The sequence below is a fragment of the Remersonia thermophila genome, chromosome 5, assembly GCF_042764415.1.
Source record: "Remersonia thermophila strain ATCC 22073 chromosome 5, whole genome shotgun sequence".
Lineage (NCBI taxonomy): Eukaryota > Fungi > Ascomycota > Sordariomycetes > Sordariales > Chaetomiaceae > Remersonia > Remersonia thermophila.
The window spans coordinates 962,450-979,991 of record NC_092221.1 but is presented as its reverse complement, the minus strand read 5'-3'; the positions used below and the strand labels follow the sequence as shown (position 1 = coordinate 979,991).

Here is a 17,542-nt window from a genome sequence, read left to right as displayed (position 1 = left end):
TTCGCCACAGGCCACCACGCATCCCAACAAACCAACTACTCGTGCCGAAAGCGGTAGAACGCTCGGGTAGCCTGACCCCTACCCAACGCCTCGCGGAGTGGCTCAAACGGGCATTCCGTTGGGTTTCCCTGTTCGATGCTCTCCTCCCGAGAATCACACCGACAGAGTACTAAAACGATCTCGTCACCCGTCTGCCCTGTCAGCTGCCGTCGCCATGTTGGCCTGCTGATGTACCTAGAGCTCTTGACCCTCCCTCCCCCTCCCCACCCCCCCTTCTGCGTCCTCGACATCCATGGTCATTTACCTCGCGTCGGCCCTGTCACCTCGTACCTCACGGTAGGCATCGCAAAGCACCATGGCCGGCGGCCCGGCTGGCAACGGCACCGGGGCCCCTCCCCAAGCCGGCGTGCTGGAGGGCGTCAACCCCATCGAGTACTCCCCGAGCAACCCCATCCTCTTGTTCATCATCCAGGCAAGTCGGCTTCCAATCCATCCCCGTCTTCCGGTGTCTCCTCCGCCCCGGCTTCCTGGCATCCCGGGCCGGATGCATCCGTGTCGGCATGCTAACGATGGGCTCTCCCTCGGCAGGCCAGCATCATCATCATCTTTTGCCAGCTTCTGCACTGTGGGTGGAACGGATGTTTCTTTCTCTGTGCTCGTACCTGGCTGACCCTCGCCGCAGATCCCCTCAAGCTTCTTAGACAACCACGCGTTATCGCCGAGGTGTTGGGAGGCATCATCCTGGGTCCCACGGTGATGATGAGGATTCCTGGCTTCAAGGATGGTGCGTAGCCGTGTTGGCGGCTTGTGGTTGCGCCGACCGCTGACCGGCCGCAGCCATCTTCCCCGACGAGTCCATGCCCGTCTTCGCCAACGTCGCCAACCTGGGCCTCATCATCTTCCTTTTCCTGATCGCCCTGGAAGTCGACATGCGCATGTTCACCCACAACTGGAAAGCGGCCCTGAGCGTCGGCCTGGCCGGCATGGTCGTCCCCTTCGGCCTCGGCTTTGCCATCGCCTACGGCCTGTACAACCGCTACCATCTCGGCGTCGTTGCCGATCCCATTGGCTTCGGCGTGTTCGGTCTGTTCATCGGAACCGCGCTGTCCATCACCGCCTTTCCGGTGCTCTGCCGCATCCTCTCGGAGCTCAACCTGCTTCGCACCAACGTCGGCGTCACCACCCTGGCGGCCGGCATCGGCAACGACGTCACGGGCTGGATCCTCCTCGCTCTCTGCGTCGCCCTCGTCAACAACAGCAGCGGCCTGGCCGCCCTCTGGGCGTTGCTCTGCTGCATCGGCTGGACCCTCCTGCTGGTCTTTGTCGTCCGGCCCCCCTTCATGTGGATCCTCCGCCGGACCGGAAGCCTGCAGAACGGCCCGACCCAGGGGGTTGTCGCCTTGACCATGCTCATGGTGTTGGCGTCGGCCTGGTTTACCGGTACGTTCTCCTTGCCGCCCCCCTCCCCCCGTCCCGACGCTTGCCTGCTAAACCCGTCGCCTAGGGATCATTGGTGTCCATCCCATCTTTGGCGCCTTTCTCGTTGGCGTCATCTGCCCTCACGACGGCGGCTTTGCGATCAAGCTGACGGAAAAGATTGAAGATCTCATTGGGGTCTTGTTCCTGCCGCTCTACTTTGCCCTGTCGGGTTTGAACACGAACCTCGGCCTCCTGAGCGACGGCGTCGCCTGGGCCTACGTCGTCGGCGTCACCTGCTGCGCCTTCTTCGGCAAGATCATCGGCGGCACCATCGCAGCCCGGGCAAACAGGCTCCTATGGCGCGAGAGCATCACCATCGGCTGTCTGATGAGCTGCAAGGGCCTGGTCGAGCTGATTGTGCTGGTAAGGAACTCCAACGTGTCCTGGTGCGAGGAACACCAAAAAAAAAAAAAGCCAGAGCTAACAAACTAAAACACAGAACATCGGCCTGCAGGCAGGAATTCTGTCTCCCATCACCTTCAGCATGTTCGTCGTCATGGCCCTCGTCACGACCGTAGCGACCACACCCCTCACCAAGGTGTTCTACCCATCGTGGTATCAGAAGAAAGTCGAGAGGTGGCGGAGGGGAGAGATCGACTGGAACGGCGACCCTATCGACCATCCCGAGTCGGGACACGAAGCCGGCATCGAGAAGCCTGTCGAGTCGCAGATTCGACGGCTCATGGTGCACCTGCGCCTCGACAGCCTGCCTAGCATCTTCACCTTTATCAACTTGCTCAGCCCCGACAGCGTGTCGACGACCCCCGGCTCCCCTGACGACAAGGCCGAGGGTCTGACGCCCAAACAGGGCGACGCCCAGGTGGCCAAGAAACGCCCGCTCGAAGTCCATGGCCTGCGCGTCATCGAGCTCAGCGATCGTACGTCGTCGGTCATGCACCTCACCTCCGGAGAGGACTTTTACTCGCTTCGCGACCCCGTCGTCAACGCCTTCCGGGCCTTCTCCCAGCTGCACGACCTCGCCGTGTCCGGAACCACCGCCGTCGTGCCGATCGACTCGTACGCCGAGACGCTCGTGAGCCACGCGTCGGACGTATCCTCCGACTTTGCCCTGATCCCCTGGGGCGAAGGCGGCGGCGTCAGCGAGGAGCAGTCCTTCCCCACGACGCCGCACCTGAGCGAACGCTTCATGTCGGCCACCCATCTCGAGCTTATCACCCAGACCTTGGACAAGGCATCGCGCACGTGCAACGCGGGCATTTTCATTGACAACGGATTCGGCGGCACCACCAAGCCTGTCGACCGCCCGGGCCTGGACCGCACCAGGAGCGCCCTCTCGATCCGAAGCCACCGCCAGGAAATGACGGCGCTCCCCGTGGTTGACAAGTCCCACCACGTTTTGCTTCCCTTTTTTGGCGGGCCCGACGACATGGTGGCCATGCGCCTCGTGCTGCAGCTCGCAAAGAACCGACACGTCACGGCCTCCGTCGTGCGAATCGTCTGGGGTGGCGCGGCGGCCGAGGTCGAGGCAGCCACCGCCTGCTCCTCTCCGGCGGCGGATCGCACGACCAAGGCGCCCGCCACGACCACATGGCCGCGCAGCTCCGAGGCTACCGAGACGCACGCGCCGGCCAGCCAGCAGGACGAAGAAGCCGCCGCCTTCTTTTCCACCATGCAAGCCTCGCTCCCGACCGAGCTCGCCTCCCGCGTTGCCTTTGGCGAGCTGCACATCTCGTCGCCCGGCGCGGCGGTCATGGAGATCGAACGGCTTGCGCAGAGGACGGTGGGCCGGAACCCCAAGAACGCCGGCGATCTCGTCGTTCTGGGGAGGCGGAACTTCCTCTTGGAGAGCTGTTCCCTGGCCGAACCCGTCGCGGGAGGGGGCGGGAGCGGAAGCGGAAGCGGGAACTACGGCACGCTCGATCTGCAGCGGGCCATCGGGCCTGTGGCGGACAGGATGGTCAAGGCGGGGCCGAGGGCGAGCATCCTGGTGGTGCAGGCCGGTGCGGCCAGGAGGTGAGGGGCTAGGATGCTTGCTACAGGAGGGCTCTCGGGTTGGCGATGCCCGCATGTCCATGTCGTCCCTGGCGTTTGAGTTGGAGGTGATGAAGACTGCGTGGGTTCAGGTCGATTCTCGTCACCAAGGTTGGGAGGGAGGCTGGATGGCGTTGTGGTGCGTGCGCGTCCTTTGGAGACGCAAAGCAGGATGGGAGAATTACCTTTCATAATGTCAATGAATGTAATGGCCGAGGTGTGGACATCCTAGATTGTCTCCTGATGTTGTATTTCGTTTTCTATGTGAAGAGCTCATGTTGGAGGGATCAAGATAGATACCAGGGATACCCGTTCCGGTTTCTCATCAAGACGTGTTTCGCCTTCGTCGAGCCACCCCCTGAGAAGCGTAAGGCGAAGTAAAGAGGTACCTTGGCGAACAATATGAGACTGACAACAGCGTAGAAGGCCAGCTTGCCCCCCCCCCCCCCTTTTTTTCTTTGGCAAAACCAACGCAACCAAACCAACACCCCAACGCCGCCGTCTCGAAGCCATCCGTCCCCATGCCTTCTCTACCACCCCTTGCAGACAACGCCCTTCCCTCGCCTTGTAACTCCTCACCGCGCCGCCGAGATCACCACTCGGGCGCCATGCCGCACCCGGCTCCCGCCGCCCCTCCGGCCCATCCATCCCTCACCACCTTGACCACCTCGACCTTCCCCTGCCCATCCCCGCCGCTTTCGCTTCCGCCGCCGCTTCTCCGGCCAACCCGCCTCACCACCCCGCGCCGCGGCTTCCCCCGCCCCGCGAACCCCAGCGCCCGATCCACCTCGTCCATCTGGCCCGGCCCGGCCTCGCCCCGGCGCACCTTCCACCGCGCCGTGCCCAGCGCCGCGTCCAGCTCGGCGGCGGGCGGCAGCAAGACGTAGACGCGCGCCTCGCCGCTGGCCGGGTCGAGGCGCTCCTCGGCGGGGAAGGTGGCGAGGGAGAAGCCCGAGCCGGGGTCGCTTAGGCAGGCGCCCGTGGCGAGCGAGAAGTTGCGCTTGTGGTGGGGGCACGAGATGTAGGGGGCTGACGACGGCGGCGGCGGCGGCGGCGGCGGCGGCGGCGCGATGGTGTCTTTTGTGGGTGTGGTGGGGGTGGTGGTGGAGGAGGAGGACGAGAAAGAAGAGGGAGAGGAAGAAGAGGGAGAGGAAGAAGAAGGAGAGGAAGAAGAGGGAGAGGAAGAATAAGGAGAAGAAGAAGAAGAGGGAGAGGAAGGATCCGTGACGGCGGCGGCGGCGGCGGCGGCAACCGCAGGTGGTGGGGTCGGGGAGTCGGACCGGGAGGAGTAGCCCGAGTCGCTCCCGGAGGGATCGCCGCCGCCGCCGCCGCCGGGCGATGGCGCCACGGTCTCGCCGAGCAGGCCGTCGGCGAGGACAAAGGCGCGCTTGTGCGGGCACATGTGCTGCGAGGCGTAGTACCGGCCCTTGAAGCGCCAGATGGCGAGCTGGGTGTCGCCGCGCTTGACGGCGGCGCTGATGCCGTTGGGAAGCGAGTCGGCGCCGGCAAAGTAGGCGGCCGGCAGGAGGGGCTCCCAGGAGGCGGACGACCAGCGGGCGGCGAGGGCGGCAAAGTCGCGGTCTTGGCCGCCGACGCCGCCGACGCCGCCGTCCTTGGGCCAGAACGCCGGGCGCCTCTGCCCGCGGTCCTCCTCGAGCTCGACCGCCTCGACGGCCTCGTCGGCGTTGGCAAACTGGCGGAACCGCGCCGCGACGGCCGGCGCGCGGACGGCCTCGGCCCACTCGTCAAAGTAGCCGTCGACGAGCTCCTGCATCTGCGCCTCGAGGGCGGAGCTGATGCCGAGCGAGTCCTCGAGGACGACGGACCGGAGGTAGCGGATGCCCCCGGGCAGGGACTCGAGCCAGCGCGCCGTGCGCTGCAGCTTGTCGGCCGTGCGGATGTAAAACATCAGGTACCGGTCGAGGATGGGCACGACCTCGGCGGGCGGCACGTCTTTGGCAAGGAGCTCGGCGTGCTTGGGCTTGGCGCCGCCGTTGCCGGCCACGTAGATGTTGAAGCCCTTGTCGGTGGCGATGAGGCCGAAGCTTGCGTGTGCGTGCGTGTTAGAGAGAGAGAGAGAGAGAGAGAGAAGAGGGGAGAGGGGAGACAACAAACAACACCAAGACTTACTCCTTGCTTTGGGCCTCGGCGCACTCTCTCACGCAGCCGCTCACGCCGCCCTTGATCTTGTGCGGGGCTCGGATGCTCTTGTACCTCTCCTCGAGGCGCACCGCCATGCCGACGCTGTCGCCGACGCCGTACCGGCACCACGTGCTCCCGACGCAGCTCTTGACGGTGCGCAGCGCCTTGGCGTAGGCGTGCCCGCTCTCCATGCCGGCGTCGACGAGCCTCCTCCAGATGCCCATCAGGTCCTGCCGGCGGGCGCCAAACAGGTCGATGCGCTGCCCGCCCGTGATCTTGGTGTACAGGTTGTACTCCTTGGCCACCTGGGCGATGGCCAGCAGCTTGTCGGGCGTGATCTCGCCGGCGGGGACGCGCGGGACCACGCTGTAGGTGCCGTCGCGCTGCACGTTGCCCAGGAACCGGTCGTTGGTGTCCTGCAGCCCGTGCACCCCGGGGTCCATGACGGGCCGGTTCCAGAGGCTCGACAGGATGCTCGCCAGGCACGGCTTGCACACCTCGCAGCCGAGGCTGCCCGGGTCGACGCCCGCCTCGCGCATCACCTCGGGCAGGGTCTGGAGGCGCTTGGCCATGACGATGTGGTAGAGCTCGGCGCGGCTGTGGCGGAAGTGCGGGCAGAGGTGGTTCTGGACCTCGTTGCCCATGTCCTTCATGGCCTTGTGGACGATGGACGTGACCAGCGGCACGCACCCGCCGCAGCCCGTGCCGGCCTTGGTGCACGTCTTGACGTCGCCGACCGACTTGCACGAGCCGTCCCGGACCGCCCGGGCCACCTCGCCCTTGGTCACGTTGTGGCAGCTGCAGATCTGCGTGTCGTCGTCCAGGTCGTCGTCGTCGTCGTCGTCGTCGTCGTTGCCGTCGTTGTCGTCCTTCTTGGAGGCGCCGAGGACGAGCTCGGCGGGGGGCCTCTCGAGCTCCTTGTGGTTCTTGACCATGGGCACGAGCTTGACGTAGTCCCTCGTGTCGCCGACCATCATGCCGCCGAGGAGGTGCTTGCCGTCCGCGGTGAAGATGTACTTCTTGTACACGTTCTGGAAGGGGTCCTGGTAGGTGAGCGTCTTGACCTGGGCCGAGGCCGGGCCGGCGCCGCTCGCCCGGAGCGCCCTGCTCGCCTTGGGAGGCAGGCGCTTGGGCCCCTGGACGTCGGCGAAGCAGTCCCCGAAGCTGGCCACGTCCACGCCGAGCAGCTTCAGCTTGGTGCTGAGGTCGGGCTGCTTGAAGGCGCGAGGCCGGTGCAGCTTGGCCTGCGTCAGGTTGAAGGCCAGGACGTCGGCCATCTCGACGCCCGGCGCGATCAGCCCGAACAGCTGGCCCTCCCAGCTGGCGCACTCGCCGATGGCGTAGACGTCCTCGTGGCTGGTCCTCAGGCCGTCGTCGACCACGATCCCCCCCGACCGCTCCGCGCACCGGATCCCCGCCCGCCGCGCGAGCTCGTCCCTCGGGCGCACGCCGATGGCGAAGCACAGCGTCGAGCACTCGAGGGAGCCCCCCTCGCGGAACCTGACCCCCTTCACCCTGCGCTTCTCCTCGTCCACCTCGATCTCGGCGACGTTCCTCCCGAGCAAAACGTCGACCCCGAGCGCCCGGACCTGGTCCGCCACCATGGTCCCGCCTGTGCGGTCCATCTGGCGGCCGAGCAGCCACCCGTTGCGCTCGATGACGCTGACCTTGGCGTAGCGCTCGAGATCCATGAGGGCCTTGGCGGCTTCGAGGCCGAGGAGCCCGCCGCCGACGACGGCGCCGCCGGTGCCTGGGTGCCGGGCCGAGTAGGCGATGAGACGTTCGAGGTCCTCGACGGTGCGGTAGACAAAGACGCCCTCGGCGTCGTGGTTGGGGAGGTCCAGCGGCAGGGCCGCGTCGGAGCCGGTGGCGAGCACGAGAAGGTCGTACGAGATTTCGCGGCCGTCGGCGCAGGTGATGGACTTTTGGGCAGGCGAGATTTGAACCACCTTGGTGTTGGTGTGCCAGGTGAGGGCGCCGTCTTGTATGCTCTCGTACTGGGAAGGGGAGGGAGAGTCAGCTGGATGTCCCATCGGCAGCAGGCAGGCAGACAGGCCGGCAGGCGGGAAGAGATGGCGAGACGGCAGACGTACCCATTCCAAGGGGTTGAGGTACAGGTTCTCCACCTTGCGGTGCTCAAAGAAGGTGGTGAGGCCGACGCGGTTGTAGGCGACATGCTTCTCCTCGCCAACGACCGTGATGTCGTACTCTCGCGTCCTCGCGTCGAGCTTGAGGAGCTTCTCTCTGGCCGGCGGTTAGCGGGAGGGGGGATATCCACGCCAGCGGGCTCTCTGGCTCCAGACGCACATGAAGCTGATGCCGACCATGCCCAGGCCGACGACAACGACCCTCTTGCGTGCGCCGACCGCCATGTCGGGCAAGGTGGTGGTAGGGGAGAATGGGCGACAGCGAGGTTGGCGATGGCCGGGGACCGAACTGCCACGGCTGGCTGGCTCGACAACAACGAGAGGGAACGACGCGAGAGGCCGAGAGGGTTCTTGGATGCTATAGATATCGCCACGGGTCTTTCGAGTAAGACATTCATAACCACCATGCCCCCGACGCAAGAAAGCAACAACACCCTGTTGGGGGGGTCCATATCTACTCGCTCTCCCTCAGCAGATATACACAGTCCATGCAACACCCTCCCCAGCCGATGCCATCGGAGACAGCGACGGCAGGAAAAGCCCATGACCCACGCGCCCAGGCAGAACGGAGAAGCCCATCTCCGGTGTGTCGATGCCGCAACCACGGCCCGTACTCCACCTCCAAGACACTCGTCATGGCAGCACGGACGGAGCGGGCGCGGGGTGCGGACGGCCTCGCATCTCCACGGACGGAGAGCGGATAGGGAGACACGGCCATGTGGTTCCACAGCTATAAGCCGCCGGCTCTCCGTCTGCGTCTCGGGAGTGGCTCCAGACGTCTCTCTCTCGCAGGGCCAGATCTGCGGATCCCGAAGCGTGGACAGGGGCATGATGACCCCAGATGGTCATGGTCATGGCCATGGCATTTCCCTTCTCAACAGTGTATACACAGTAATAGTATTCACCATTGCATCCATCGTAACGGACGGGAACCGGGAGAGGGTGTTGACGGGGCTCTTTGCGGCACGGGAGCATCGCAGCATCTGTTGTTAGTGGAGTGTAATACGGTGTAAACCATGTACGCAGTACAGCCATGTACGCAGTACAGCACGCGCATCAGGGGCAGCGAGAGATAAGGATAACAAGTGGGGGGACCGCCGCCGCAACGCTACCGTTTGGCCAATCAGGGGCAACGTTGCGATTGCGTGTTTGGTGTTTGTGTTCTCCCCGGGATCGCCCGCGGAGATGCTGGTTTCCTGGGAAGGGTTCCATATCAACGTTTTGAGATAGATACTGTGTACTTCACCTCCTCGTCGGCTGCGTTTCCGTAGAAGCCATCCGTCCCGCTCTGGGATTTTCTGGAGCGACTGATCATGCTGCTGAAACCCTCCAAGCTCAACAACCATGATCTACTATAAGCCAAAGAAGACAGAAGAGGCCCGGTCCGGCGTCCGGCGAGCAACCGTCCGAGCCGTATCCACCCTCGGGAGGTACATGAGGATGGCAACGTGCTGTGTAAGACAATGATGCGGAAACGAGCCTGAAAAGAAAAAGAGAACCAACCAAAAGAAATGGGCGTGCTCTACAGAACCGGCATGATCATGCAGTTGGCGTCTGCTTTGTGAACCACGATTCCCGTTTCCGGGACGCCAGCCGGCAGCACCTCTGCTTCGGCTCTGTTGTGTCTTCCGGAGGAACTATTATCTCCTGGACCAGGAGCATCGCTACCTACTCAACACGGGATGTCGTATGCTCAGGGGCCAGCAGGGAACCCGACTCACCGTTCAGCTTCAAAAACACTTCGTTCAAGTCAGGCAAGGTACCTAGTGATATGTAATTCTGTACCTCAAGTATGTACCGAGGTAAAGTGCCTTTGCTGTAGGTAGAATGAATCCAAATACACAAAGGCACATTCCTCCAAACTTTTCTCTCTCAAACAACAACAACCCCTCCAAGAAAAAAAAAAAGAACAAAAAAAGAATCGAATGAATTGAAGATGAATCAATCAATTCCACCCTTCGACCAACTCTCCGGTCCCTTCACATTCCCCTTCCCCGCCGACTTCATACCTCAGCACAACCTTCCTCCCCCGCTTCTCCTCCTCCGCCTCAACAACAGCCCTCACCTCACGCAAACGGTATGCGGCCAATCCCCCCTCTCGCCCCTCTTCATCTCCCGCCTCACCTCCCTCCTCCTCTCGCGGCGATCCCACAGCGCCATCTCCTTGAACCTCTCGCACTCCACAAACGGGTTCATCCCGCGCTCCACCGCCGCGATCTGCGCCAGGATCTCGGCCCGGCGCTGGTGCTTTTGGCACTGCTTCCTGCGCCGCACCCGGAGCTCCGCGGCGAGGGCGTCCTCGCCGACGGCCGGGGCCGAGGTGGTGCGGAGGGACGCGGCGCAAGAGGACCAGAGACCGGCGGGCTGGGCGGCGGGCTGGGCCGGGGGCGTCCAGAGGTACGGGCTGGGGGAGGTGGCGAGCTTGATCGCCTTGGTCTTGCGGACGCTGCTGCTGCGGGTGGCCTTGGGCCTCTCCTCCTCGGCCGGCTTGGGGAGGACAAGCGACTGCCGGATCTGCCAGCTCAGGTGGCGCTGGAGGGTCTGAACGGTCTCCATGCCCGCGGGCATCAGCATCACATCCGTCGGCTCGACCGCGGCCGGAGCCGGAGCCGGAGCCGGAGCAGCGGCGGCGGCCATCATCAACGTCGACGTGCGACGACGGTACTCCTCCTTGGCAGCGCGCTCGACGCACAGCCTCTCCTGCTCGAGCGCCTCGATGCGCGCCTCGATGGCCCTGGCGCTCGCCGAGCTGACGTAGTAGCCGTCCGCCTGGACGTCCTTGCCGCGCGTGCTGCGGCTGCGGCTGCGGCTGAGGCGCTTCTCTTCGGCGGCGGCGGCGGCGGCCCTCCGCTCGCGGGAGCGCTGGCGGCGGAGCTTGCGGCTGGCGTAGGCCGAGATGGCAGGGTGCACCTGGTCCTCGGGGCAGGTGATGGCAAGGGAGCCGAAGAAGACCGGGTGGACGTTGGCCACGTCGTAGGTGTAGCCCGTGGCGGCGGGATGGAACCACTCGGAGCGGGTGATGAGGGAGGAGGCGGCAAAGACGGGGTGCTTGATGGAGGCGTCGAAGACGGGCGCCCGAGGGTACGAGAGAGCGATGGCCTCCTCGAGAGCGGCAGCCCACTGCGCGGGGGTGGCGGCGACGCGAGTAAGCTTCTTGCTGGCGGTGGGAGGGTAGCTGGCGCGAACGGCCTCGTCGAGAGCAGCCTTCCAATCGGCAGGGGTGGCGTGATGGCGCTGGATGATCTTTGTCTTTGGCTGCTTCTTCGCTTCGCCGCCAACAATCCAGTTCCGTTCCGTCTTGACCGCAACGGCAGCTTCCCAGAGTCTATCCGAGGTCAGCTTGTCCAGCGGCTTCTGCTCGACGGAGCGCGGCTTGCGGATCATATACTTGGCCGCGGGCTCCTCGATCGACCCGGTCGGCCGGGACCCGGGGACGAACAAGCCGCTCCGGGGCCGGGGCTTCCCGACCCGGGTGGACAGTCTCCACAAGCCGGCAGATCCTTGCTTCTGCTGCGCCTTGCCGCCGAGGATCCAGTTCAGGGAGTTCCGCTTGGCGGTCCGGCCCTCCCAGAGGCTCGAGGACGCCAGCTGCTCCAGCGGCTTGTCCTCCACGGCGCGCGGCTTCCGGGCCATGAGCTTGGCCGCTGGCTCCTCGGAAGTGAAGCGCAGGCTCTCAGGCCGGCGAGTTCCCGGCACGAACAGGCCGCTCCGGGGCCGGGGCTTCCCGACCCGGGTCGACGGCCTCCACAGGCCGGCGGATCCCTGCTTCTGCTGCGCCTTGTCGCCGAGGATCCAGTTCAGGGAGTTGCGCTTGGCGGTCCGGCCCTCCCAGAGGCTCGAAGAAGTCAAGCCCTCGAGCGGCTTCTCCTCCGCCGCCCTGGGCTTCCTCGCCATGTGCTTGGCGGCCGGCTCCTCGTCCGACCTGCGGTTCTGATCCGCACGACGCACGGCTCCAGGCACGAACAGGCCTCCCGCCGGGGCGACCACCATCTGCTCCACCGGGCTCCACAGGCCGGATCCCTGCTTCTTGACTGCCGTTGCGCCGAGGATCCAGTTTTTCTCGGCCTTGGGCGCGGCGTGGGCCGGAGCCCACAGATTTGAAGAGGTCAGCTGCTCCAACGGCTTTTCCGCCGCAGGGCGTGCGCTGCGGGGCATAAACTTGGCCGCCGGCTCCTCGAGCGAGCCGGTCGTCGGCGCCCGACGGCTTCCAGGCTGGAACAGGCCGCCGTGCTGAGCAGGCTTCGCCGTCTGCTGAGGCGGGGTCCAGAGGCCCGTCGACCGCTGCGGCTGGGCGCTCAGGATCCAGTTCTTGTCGGCCTTGGGCGCGACGTTGGCGGGAGCCCACAGGTTGGAGGAGGTCAGCGGCTCCAGCGGCATCTCCACGGCCGGGCGCGGGGTGCGCGGCATGGACTTGGCCGCCGGCTCCTCGAGAGAGCCGGTAGACGGCATGCGCTTGGTTCCGGGCTGGAACAGGCCGCCTTGCGGGGCGGGCTTCGTAGGCGCGGCCGGGGCCCACAGGCCCGCGGACGGCTTCGTCTGGACGGGCTTGGGGGCCTGCTCCTCGACGGCGGCGGGGGTGACTTGGCGGTTGAGCGAGGCCTTCGGGTTGGCGGGAAGACCGATCCGGGCCACCGGCGGGGCCGTCGGCTTAGCTTGAGCAACCTCCTCCATCACCACCGTCACGGTCTCAACCGCAGCGCTCTCGCGGCCCTCCTCGAGGAGCAGCTCGCGCGGCTCGGCCAGGGCGATGACGATGGACTCCTGCGAGGGCTCCTCCTCCTCTTTCTCCTCATCTGAAGCCGGCTCGTTGTCCATGTAGTCATCAGCCACCGCGCCGCTGACCGAAGGGCCGATCAGGCTCTTCTTAGAGGGGACCGCGTCCGTCTTGAGCAAGCTCGCAATCTCCCAGAGCGTGGTCTCATCAAAGTCATCCTCGCCCTCGCTGCCCTCCTCCTCCGAATCCATCTGGAGCTCGTCGCTATCCACCTCGTCATCGTCGTACTCGTCAAAGAACGACGACGAGTACGACTCGGCGGGCCTTGCCAAAGGCATGACCGGGACAGGACCACCCGTGGTCATGGTGCCCGGCATGGCCATGTACAGCGTGCTTTGGCGCGGCGGCGGCGGCGGCGGGATGGTGGCGGTGTCCGACTTCTCGCCCCAGGGGAACTGGAAGATTCCGAGCGTGTCCCGCTTGTTCGGCAGAGGCTCGGGGCTCTCGAGGATATCCGGGAGCGAGGTCATGCGCCTGCTGCGGCGAGGAGGGCGCTGGGTGACGGGACGCGGAGGCTTCTGCTGCTGCTGTTGCTGCGGAGGGGGAGGAGGAGTGGGCCGCGAGAGGCGCTGGGCGGGAGGCGCGGCGGAGGCCCAGCGGGGGCGCCACAGGCCGGTGGAGGAGGTGTTGGCAGTGTTGTAGGGCTTGCGCCAAAGCTGAGAGCTTTGGATCGCGAGGGGCGGCAGGCCCTTGCGCTGGGGCAGCCGGACCGAGAGCGCCGGAAGCACAACCTGGACCTGGACGGGCTGCTTGGCGGGAGGCGTCCAGAGAAGGCCCTTGGCGGCGGCCGTCTCGTGCGACGGGGCCGTCCAAAGCCAGGCCTGGGGCTCGACGACGGAGGTCTTTTTGACCGGAACCTCCTCCTGGGGCAAGCTCGGCACCGGCGGCGAGGGCTCCGAATCGGAATTGTCCGACTCCGGAGGCGTCGGGCTCGCCAGCTGGGCCCTCGACAGCTGCATGAAGTTGACGTTGCTTTGACGAAGGAGCAGCTTGGCGTCCATGTAATCCATTTGCGCCTCCGTCAGCCGCTTCTGCCACTTGCTCAGCTGCGGGCTGGCCGAGTCGCGGTTCGACACCCGCGGAACCTCGAGAGTGGCGTTGTTCCGCACGCGAGCGAAAGGCGCCTGGCGATCCGCGCCGGTGCTCCTGCCGTGGGGGTCCTCCCGGAGGAGGTTGATGGTGCTGGCGACGGACGCGTGCCGGGAGTTGACGGCGGTGGAGGACGCGGTCGGCACGCTGGACATGGAGTCGCGAGCCATGTCGTGCTTGATTTCCTGCCAGTGCTCGGCCTGCTGGCCCATCTCGCGCTCGAGGTCCTCCAGCAGCGCCTGGCGACGGGCGGCGCTGCCCGGAGAGCCCTGCCCGATCTGGTCGAGGTTCCTGAGCTGCGCCTGGATCATCTGGATGGCCTGCCCGGGGGACTCCAACGGAGAGGGCTCGACCTGGATGGCCAGGACCTTCTTGGTCGATATCCTGTGCAGCGGCAGCGGCGCCGGCGGGGTCATCTTCTTTGACCTCCTGTTCTCCCTCCGGTCCGAAAACGTCGGGCACTCGTCGCCGACGCGGCGGTGCCACGTGGGCATCTCGGCCGTCGCGAGCTGAGGCTTCGCAGCAGGTTCGGGCTGGGGAGCCGCGGGCTCTTCTTCCTCGGCCGGCTTCGCCTCGACGGGAACCTGGACGGTCGGAGCCTGGACGGCCGAGACGTCCACGGGCTGGACCTCTCCGAAATCTTGCGAGGTATCGAGCATGATGGGGAGGCTCACCATGGAGCGGGTGTCGGGCACAAAGGACTGCGTGCTCTTCGTGTCCTTGGTCATCATGTGGCGCGGAGGCATCTGGATGGGCGCGGGGGCGAGGCCCTGCAGGACGGGAGCCGCCACGGCGATCTGGGGGGAGTTCATGGCGCTCCAGTTGGTCATGCTGTCATCCTCCGTCCTGTACGAGGCCGCCTCGGTCCAAGCGGACGCCCGCACGGACACGGGGAAAACGCCCGACGACCGGCGCTTGGTTTCCGCCGGCTGGGCGTCGGCGGCGGCCTTGCCGGGCGTGCGCGGGATCTCGTCCACCCGCGTCATGCTGTCCGTGCGGAAGGACGTCTTGGTCGTCCGGTCGGTCGGGCTAGGAGCCTCAAAGTACGAGACGGGGATGGTGGGGACCTCGGGGACGGACGACGACCTGCGCTTGATGGCGTTGCCGCTAGGGGGGGTCGGGAAGAGCAGCGTGACCTTCTCCTCGAACGTCATGCTCTTGGTGTCGTTGGGATGCGGCCGGGCCGGCAACCCCGCCGTCCTGGGAAGGGAGGGCAGGGGCGGAAGCCGTGTCGGGCTGCCAGCAGTCGAGGTAAGCACGGACTTCCTGCCGATGATGGAGCCGCCGGATCGGCTGCGCCTGTGGGCCAGGTCGGCCGGCGAGTGGGCGGGCTTCCGGGGAATCGGACGAGGGCGGTTGAGGACCGATGCCGACCGCGCCGGTTGGCTCTCCTTGGCGGTGGCGGGCGCCTGCGCCTCGGCGGGAGGAGCGGGCCGCTTCCCGACGGGGTTGCCGGCCGTCTTGACGATGGTCTCGACGAAGAGCGGGTCGTCGTACTCGATGTTGTTGAGGAACAAGACCGTCCGGTGCTGGGAGCCGGCCTCGTCGGGGACCTTGACGCTCTTGGCCCGGGGGTTCGACGGGAGCCCGATGGTCGGCCGGCGCTGGAGCGGGGTCTTGGCGGGCTCCGGCGCGGCCGGCGGCGGCGACGGCGGGAGCGTCCTCGACGGCCGGATGTCCGTCTTCAGAAGCGGCTGCGTCGTCGTCAAGGGGCGGTTCGGCCGGGGCACCGCCTGCTGCGAGGAAGCCGACTCGACGGACCGGGTCGGGGATTTTTGGCGCGGCTGCACGGTTTCCTCCTGGGGAACCGGGCGTGGGGACCTCCGACGGGCCTCCTCGGGCCCCGGGGAGAGCTTGGCGGACGTGGTCACGGCGACGGCGGGCTCTTCGGGCTTGAGGGAGCCAGCGACGGACGCAACCTCTTTCCGCTTGACGCTGACGGCGCGCTGCAGCGCCATCTCCTCGGGCGCCATCCCCACCGTTGGCCGGGGCGGCGGGCGGCTCGCGGCCTTGAGCTCCTCTTCGTGCATCTTGGCCCGGCGCTCCCTCTCGGCCGCCGCCGCCGCCTGGAGGTCGACGACGGCGATCTTGTTCAGGGGGTTCTGCTCCGCGTTCTCCTGCAGGATCGGGTTGCTGATGGCAAACTTGCCGCCGGCGACGTGTTTCTTCTGGGACGGCGCGGTCATCTTGTCCAGCCGGCGGGCCAGCTCGGACGCGGGCATGACGGTCGTCTCGTCCTTGGCCCTCGGGGCCTCGCGGGGGTTGACAAAGGCGGTCGAGGAGCGGATGGCGGCCTCCTTGAGATCCTCGTAGCGGCTCGGCGGGGCGTCGGTGCCGGACGTCGAGATGTCGCGGCTGATGTTGAAGCGGCGGGGCGACGGGGCCTCGGGGGGCGGGAGGTCGTCGTGCGCGAGACGCTGAGGACGTCGGCGCCGGCCGTCACGGCGACGATGGCCGCGAGCAAGCCGGCGGCGGGAAGGGCGGTCCTCGTCGCAAAGGGCAGGCTGGCCATGCCGAGGAACAGCGGCACGCTCGTGCCGGTCCAGAAGGCGAGGCCCAGCAGGACGGCCATCAAGGCGCGGGCCCGGTCTCCCCGGGGAGCGCCCGCGGACCTGGCCTGGACGAGGAGGAGCAGGACGACGGCGCCGTCGAGGCCGGCGACGGCGATGCCGACGGGGAGCGCCGACGTGGTGGCGACGCAAAAGTCGTCGGTCTGGGGCCTGGTGAAGCCGGCGAAGACGGCACCGGCGGCGAACCTGGCCAGCACGAGGGCCTGGGCGGCCATGTGCGCGACGGAGAGCTTGGCTCCATTAGGATTATGGAAGGCCCACAGCAGGAACTGCTCGATGGAGAACCTGGCGAGCTGGTCGAATACGGTGGAAAAGATGATGGTGATCTGGCACGGCATGGACGACGCCGTCACGTCGAAAAGAAGGGAAACGAAGTCGATTTGGGCCCACAGGGCCGCGCTCACAAGGAAAAACACGAGGACCAGCCTCTGGCTGTCTCGGAACAGCGTTGCGAGGCCATAGCCCTTGAAGTAAAGAACGAGGGCGGCCGAGGCCGCGTTCAGGACGATTCCACTGCTCAGGGGTCAGTCATTCTCGAGATTTGGGGCGTCTTCTCTCTCTCTCTCTCTCTCTCTCTCTCTCTCTCTCTCTCTCTCTCTCTCTCTCTCTCTCTCTCTCTCTCTCTCTTCGTGGATCAAGACTCACAAAAGAAAAGCGGCGACGAGGGCCTGCGTCGCACCCTCAACGGCCATTTTGACGACGGCGAGCTCCGAGAAAGTGGCGGGAGGAAGAAGAGAAAGGGAGAACCAGCCCAGTCAATGGGGCAAAATATTACAAGAAAGAAGGACAAATTATCAGTACAAGGAGCGTATCATAGTGAGTTGGTTCCCGCAGGCCACGCCGTTGAGTGTCGTGATCAAACGGCCGTCCCCACTACCTGGCGTTGAACAAAGAGGGTGGTGGTGGTGGTGGTGGTGGTGAGGAGGAGGAGGAGGAGGAGGAAGAGAGAATCTTCCATCGCGAAGCTCGTCAGGGGGGGGGGGGTTCAACCGTGGCGAAGATTGTGGGTGAGACGTGAGGCGGCTCTCGTGTGGAGAAGGGGTGCGAGTGAGCGCGATGGTCGCCAAGACGGAAGTGGGAGCTTGTTTGGATGGGATGAGGACAGGGGAAGCAAACGGCGAGCCCTGGGTTCTGCCAGGGGAGCCCCGACGACGTGGACAAGCGAGAGGACGACGAGCTCATCTTGGACCTCTATGGTGAACGCTGCTCGCGGAGCTAGGTCGTCCCCCCCATCCGCACAAGGGCAAGCGGGCGATCGTTCAAACAAGCAGCGTCGGCTCGTGCTTCATGCGAGGGCTCGGCAACGATGGCGATTGGCCAGCCGGCGAGGCTGCGAGGCGCCACAGCTC

The 17,542-nt window shown here is 65.9% G+C and overlaps 3 protein-coding genes across 3 annotated transcripts; 1 reads left to right on the top strand and 2 right to left on the bottom strand.

The window, feature by feature from the left end:
- Window positions 1-355: 355 nt before the first annotated feature.
- VTJ83DRAFT_5493 (uncharacterized protein) lies at window positions 356-3,457 on the top strand (the record flags this gene model as incomplete). Its single annotated transcript, XM_071012099.1, has 6 exons — window positions 356-472; window positions 589-625; window positions 683-784; window positions 838-1,440; window positions 1,505-1,842; window positions 1,919-3,457. 6 exons carry the CDS (start codon window positions 356-358, stop codon window positions 3,455-3,457), a joined length of 2,736 nt encoding a protein of 911 aa, XP_070864868.1.
- Window positions 3,458-4,063: 606 nt separating this feature from the next.
- VTJ83DRAFT_5492 (uncharacterized protein) lies at window positions 4,064-7,985 on the bottom strand (the record flags this gene model as incomplete). Its single annotated transcript, XM_071012098.1, has 4 exons — window positions 4,064-5,516; window positions 5,602-7,610; window positions 7,707-7,857; window positions 7,921-7,985. The coding sequence occupies 4 exons, from the start codon at window positions 7,983-7,985 to the stop codon at window positions 4,064-4,066; spliced, it is 3,678 nt and encodes a 1,225-aa protein (XP_070864867.1).
- Window positions 7,986-9,821: 1,836 nt separating this feature from the next.
- Window positions 9,822-16,885, bottom strand: VTJ83DRAFT_5491 (uncharacterized protein; the record flags this gene model as incomplete). Its single annotated transcript, XM_071012097.1, has 3 exons — window positions 9,822-16,007; window positions 16,073-16,706; window positions 16,839-16,885. 3 exons carry the CDS (start codon window positions 16,883-16,885, stop codon window positions 9,822-9,824), a joined length of 6,867 nt encoding a protein of 2,288 aa, XP_070864866.1.
- Between the last annotated feature and the right edge of the window lie 657 nt (window positions 16,886-17,542).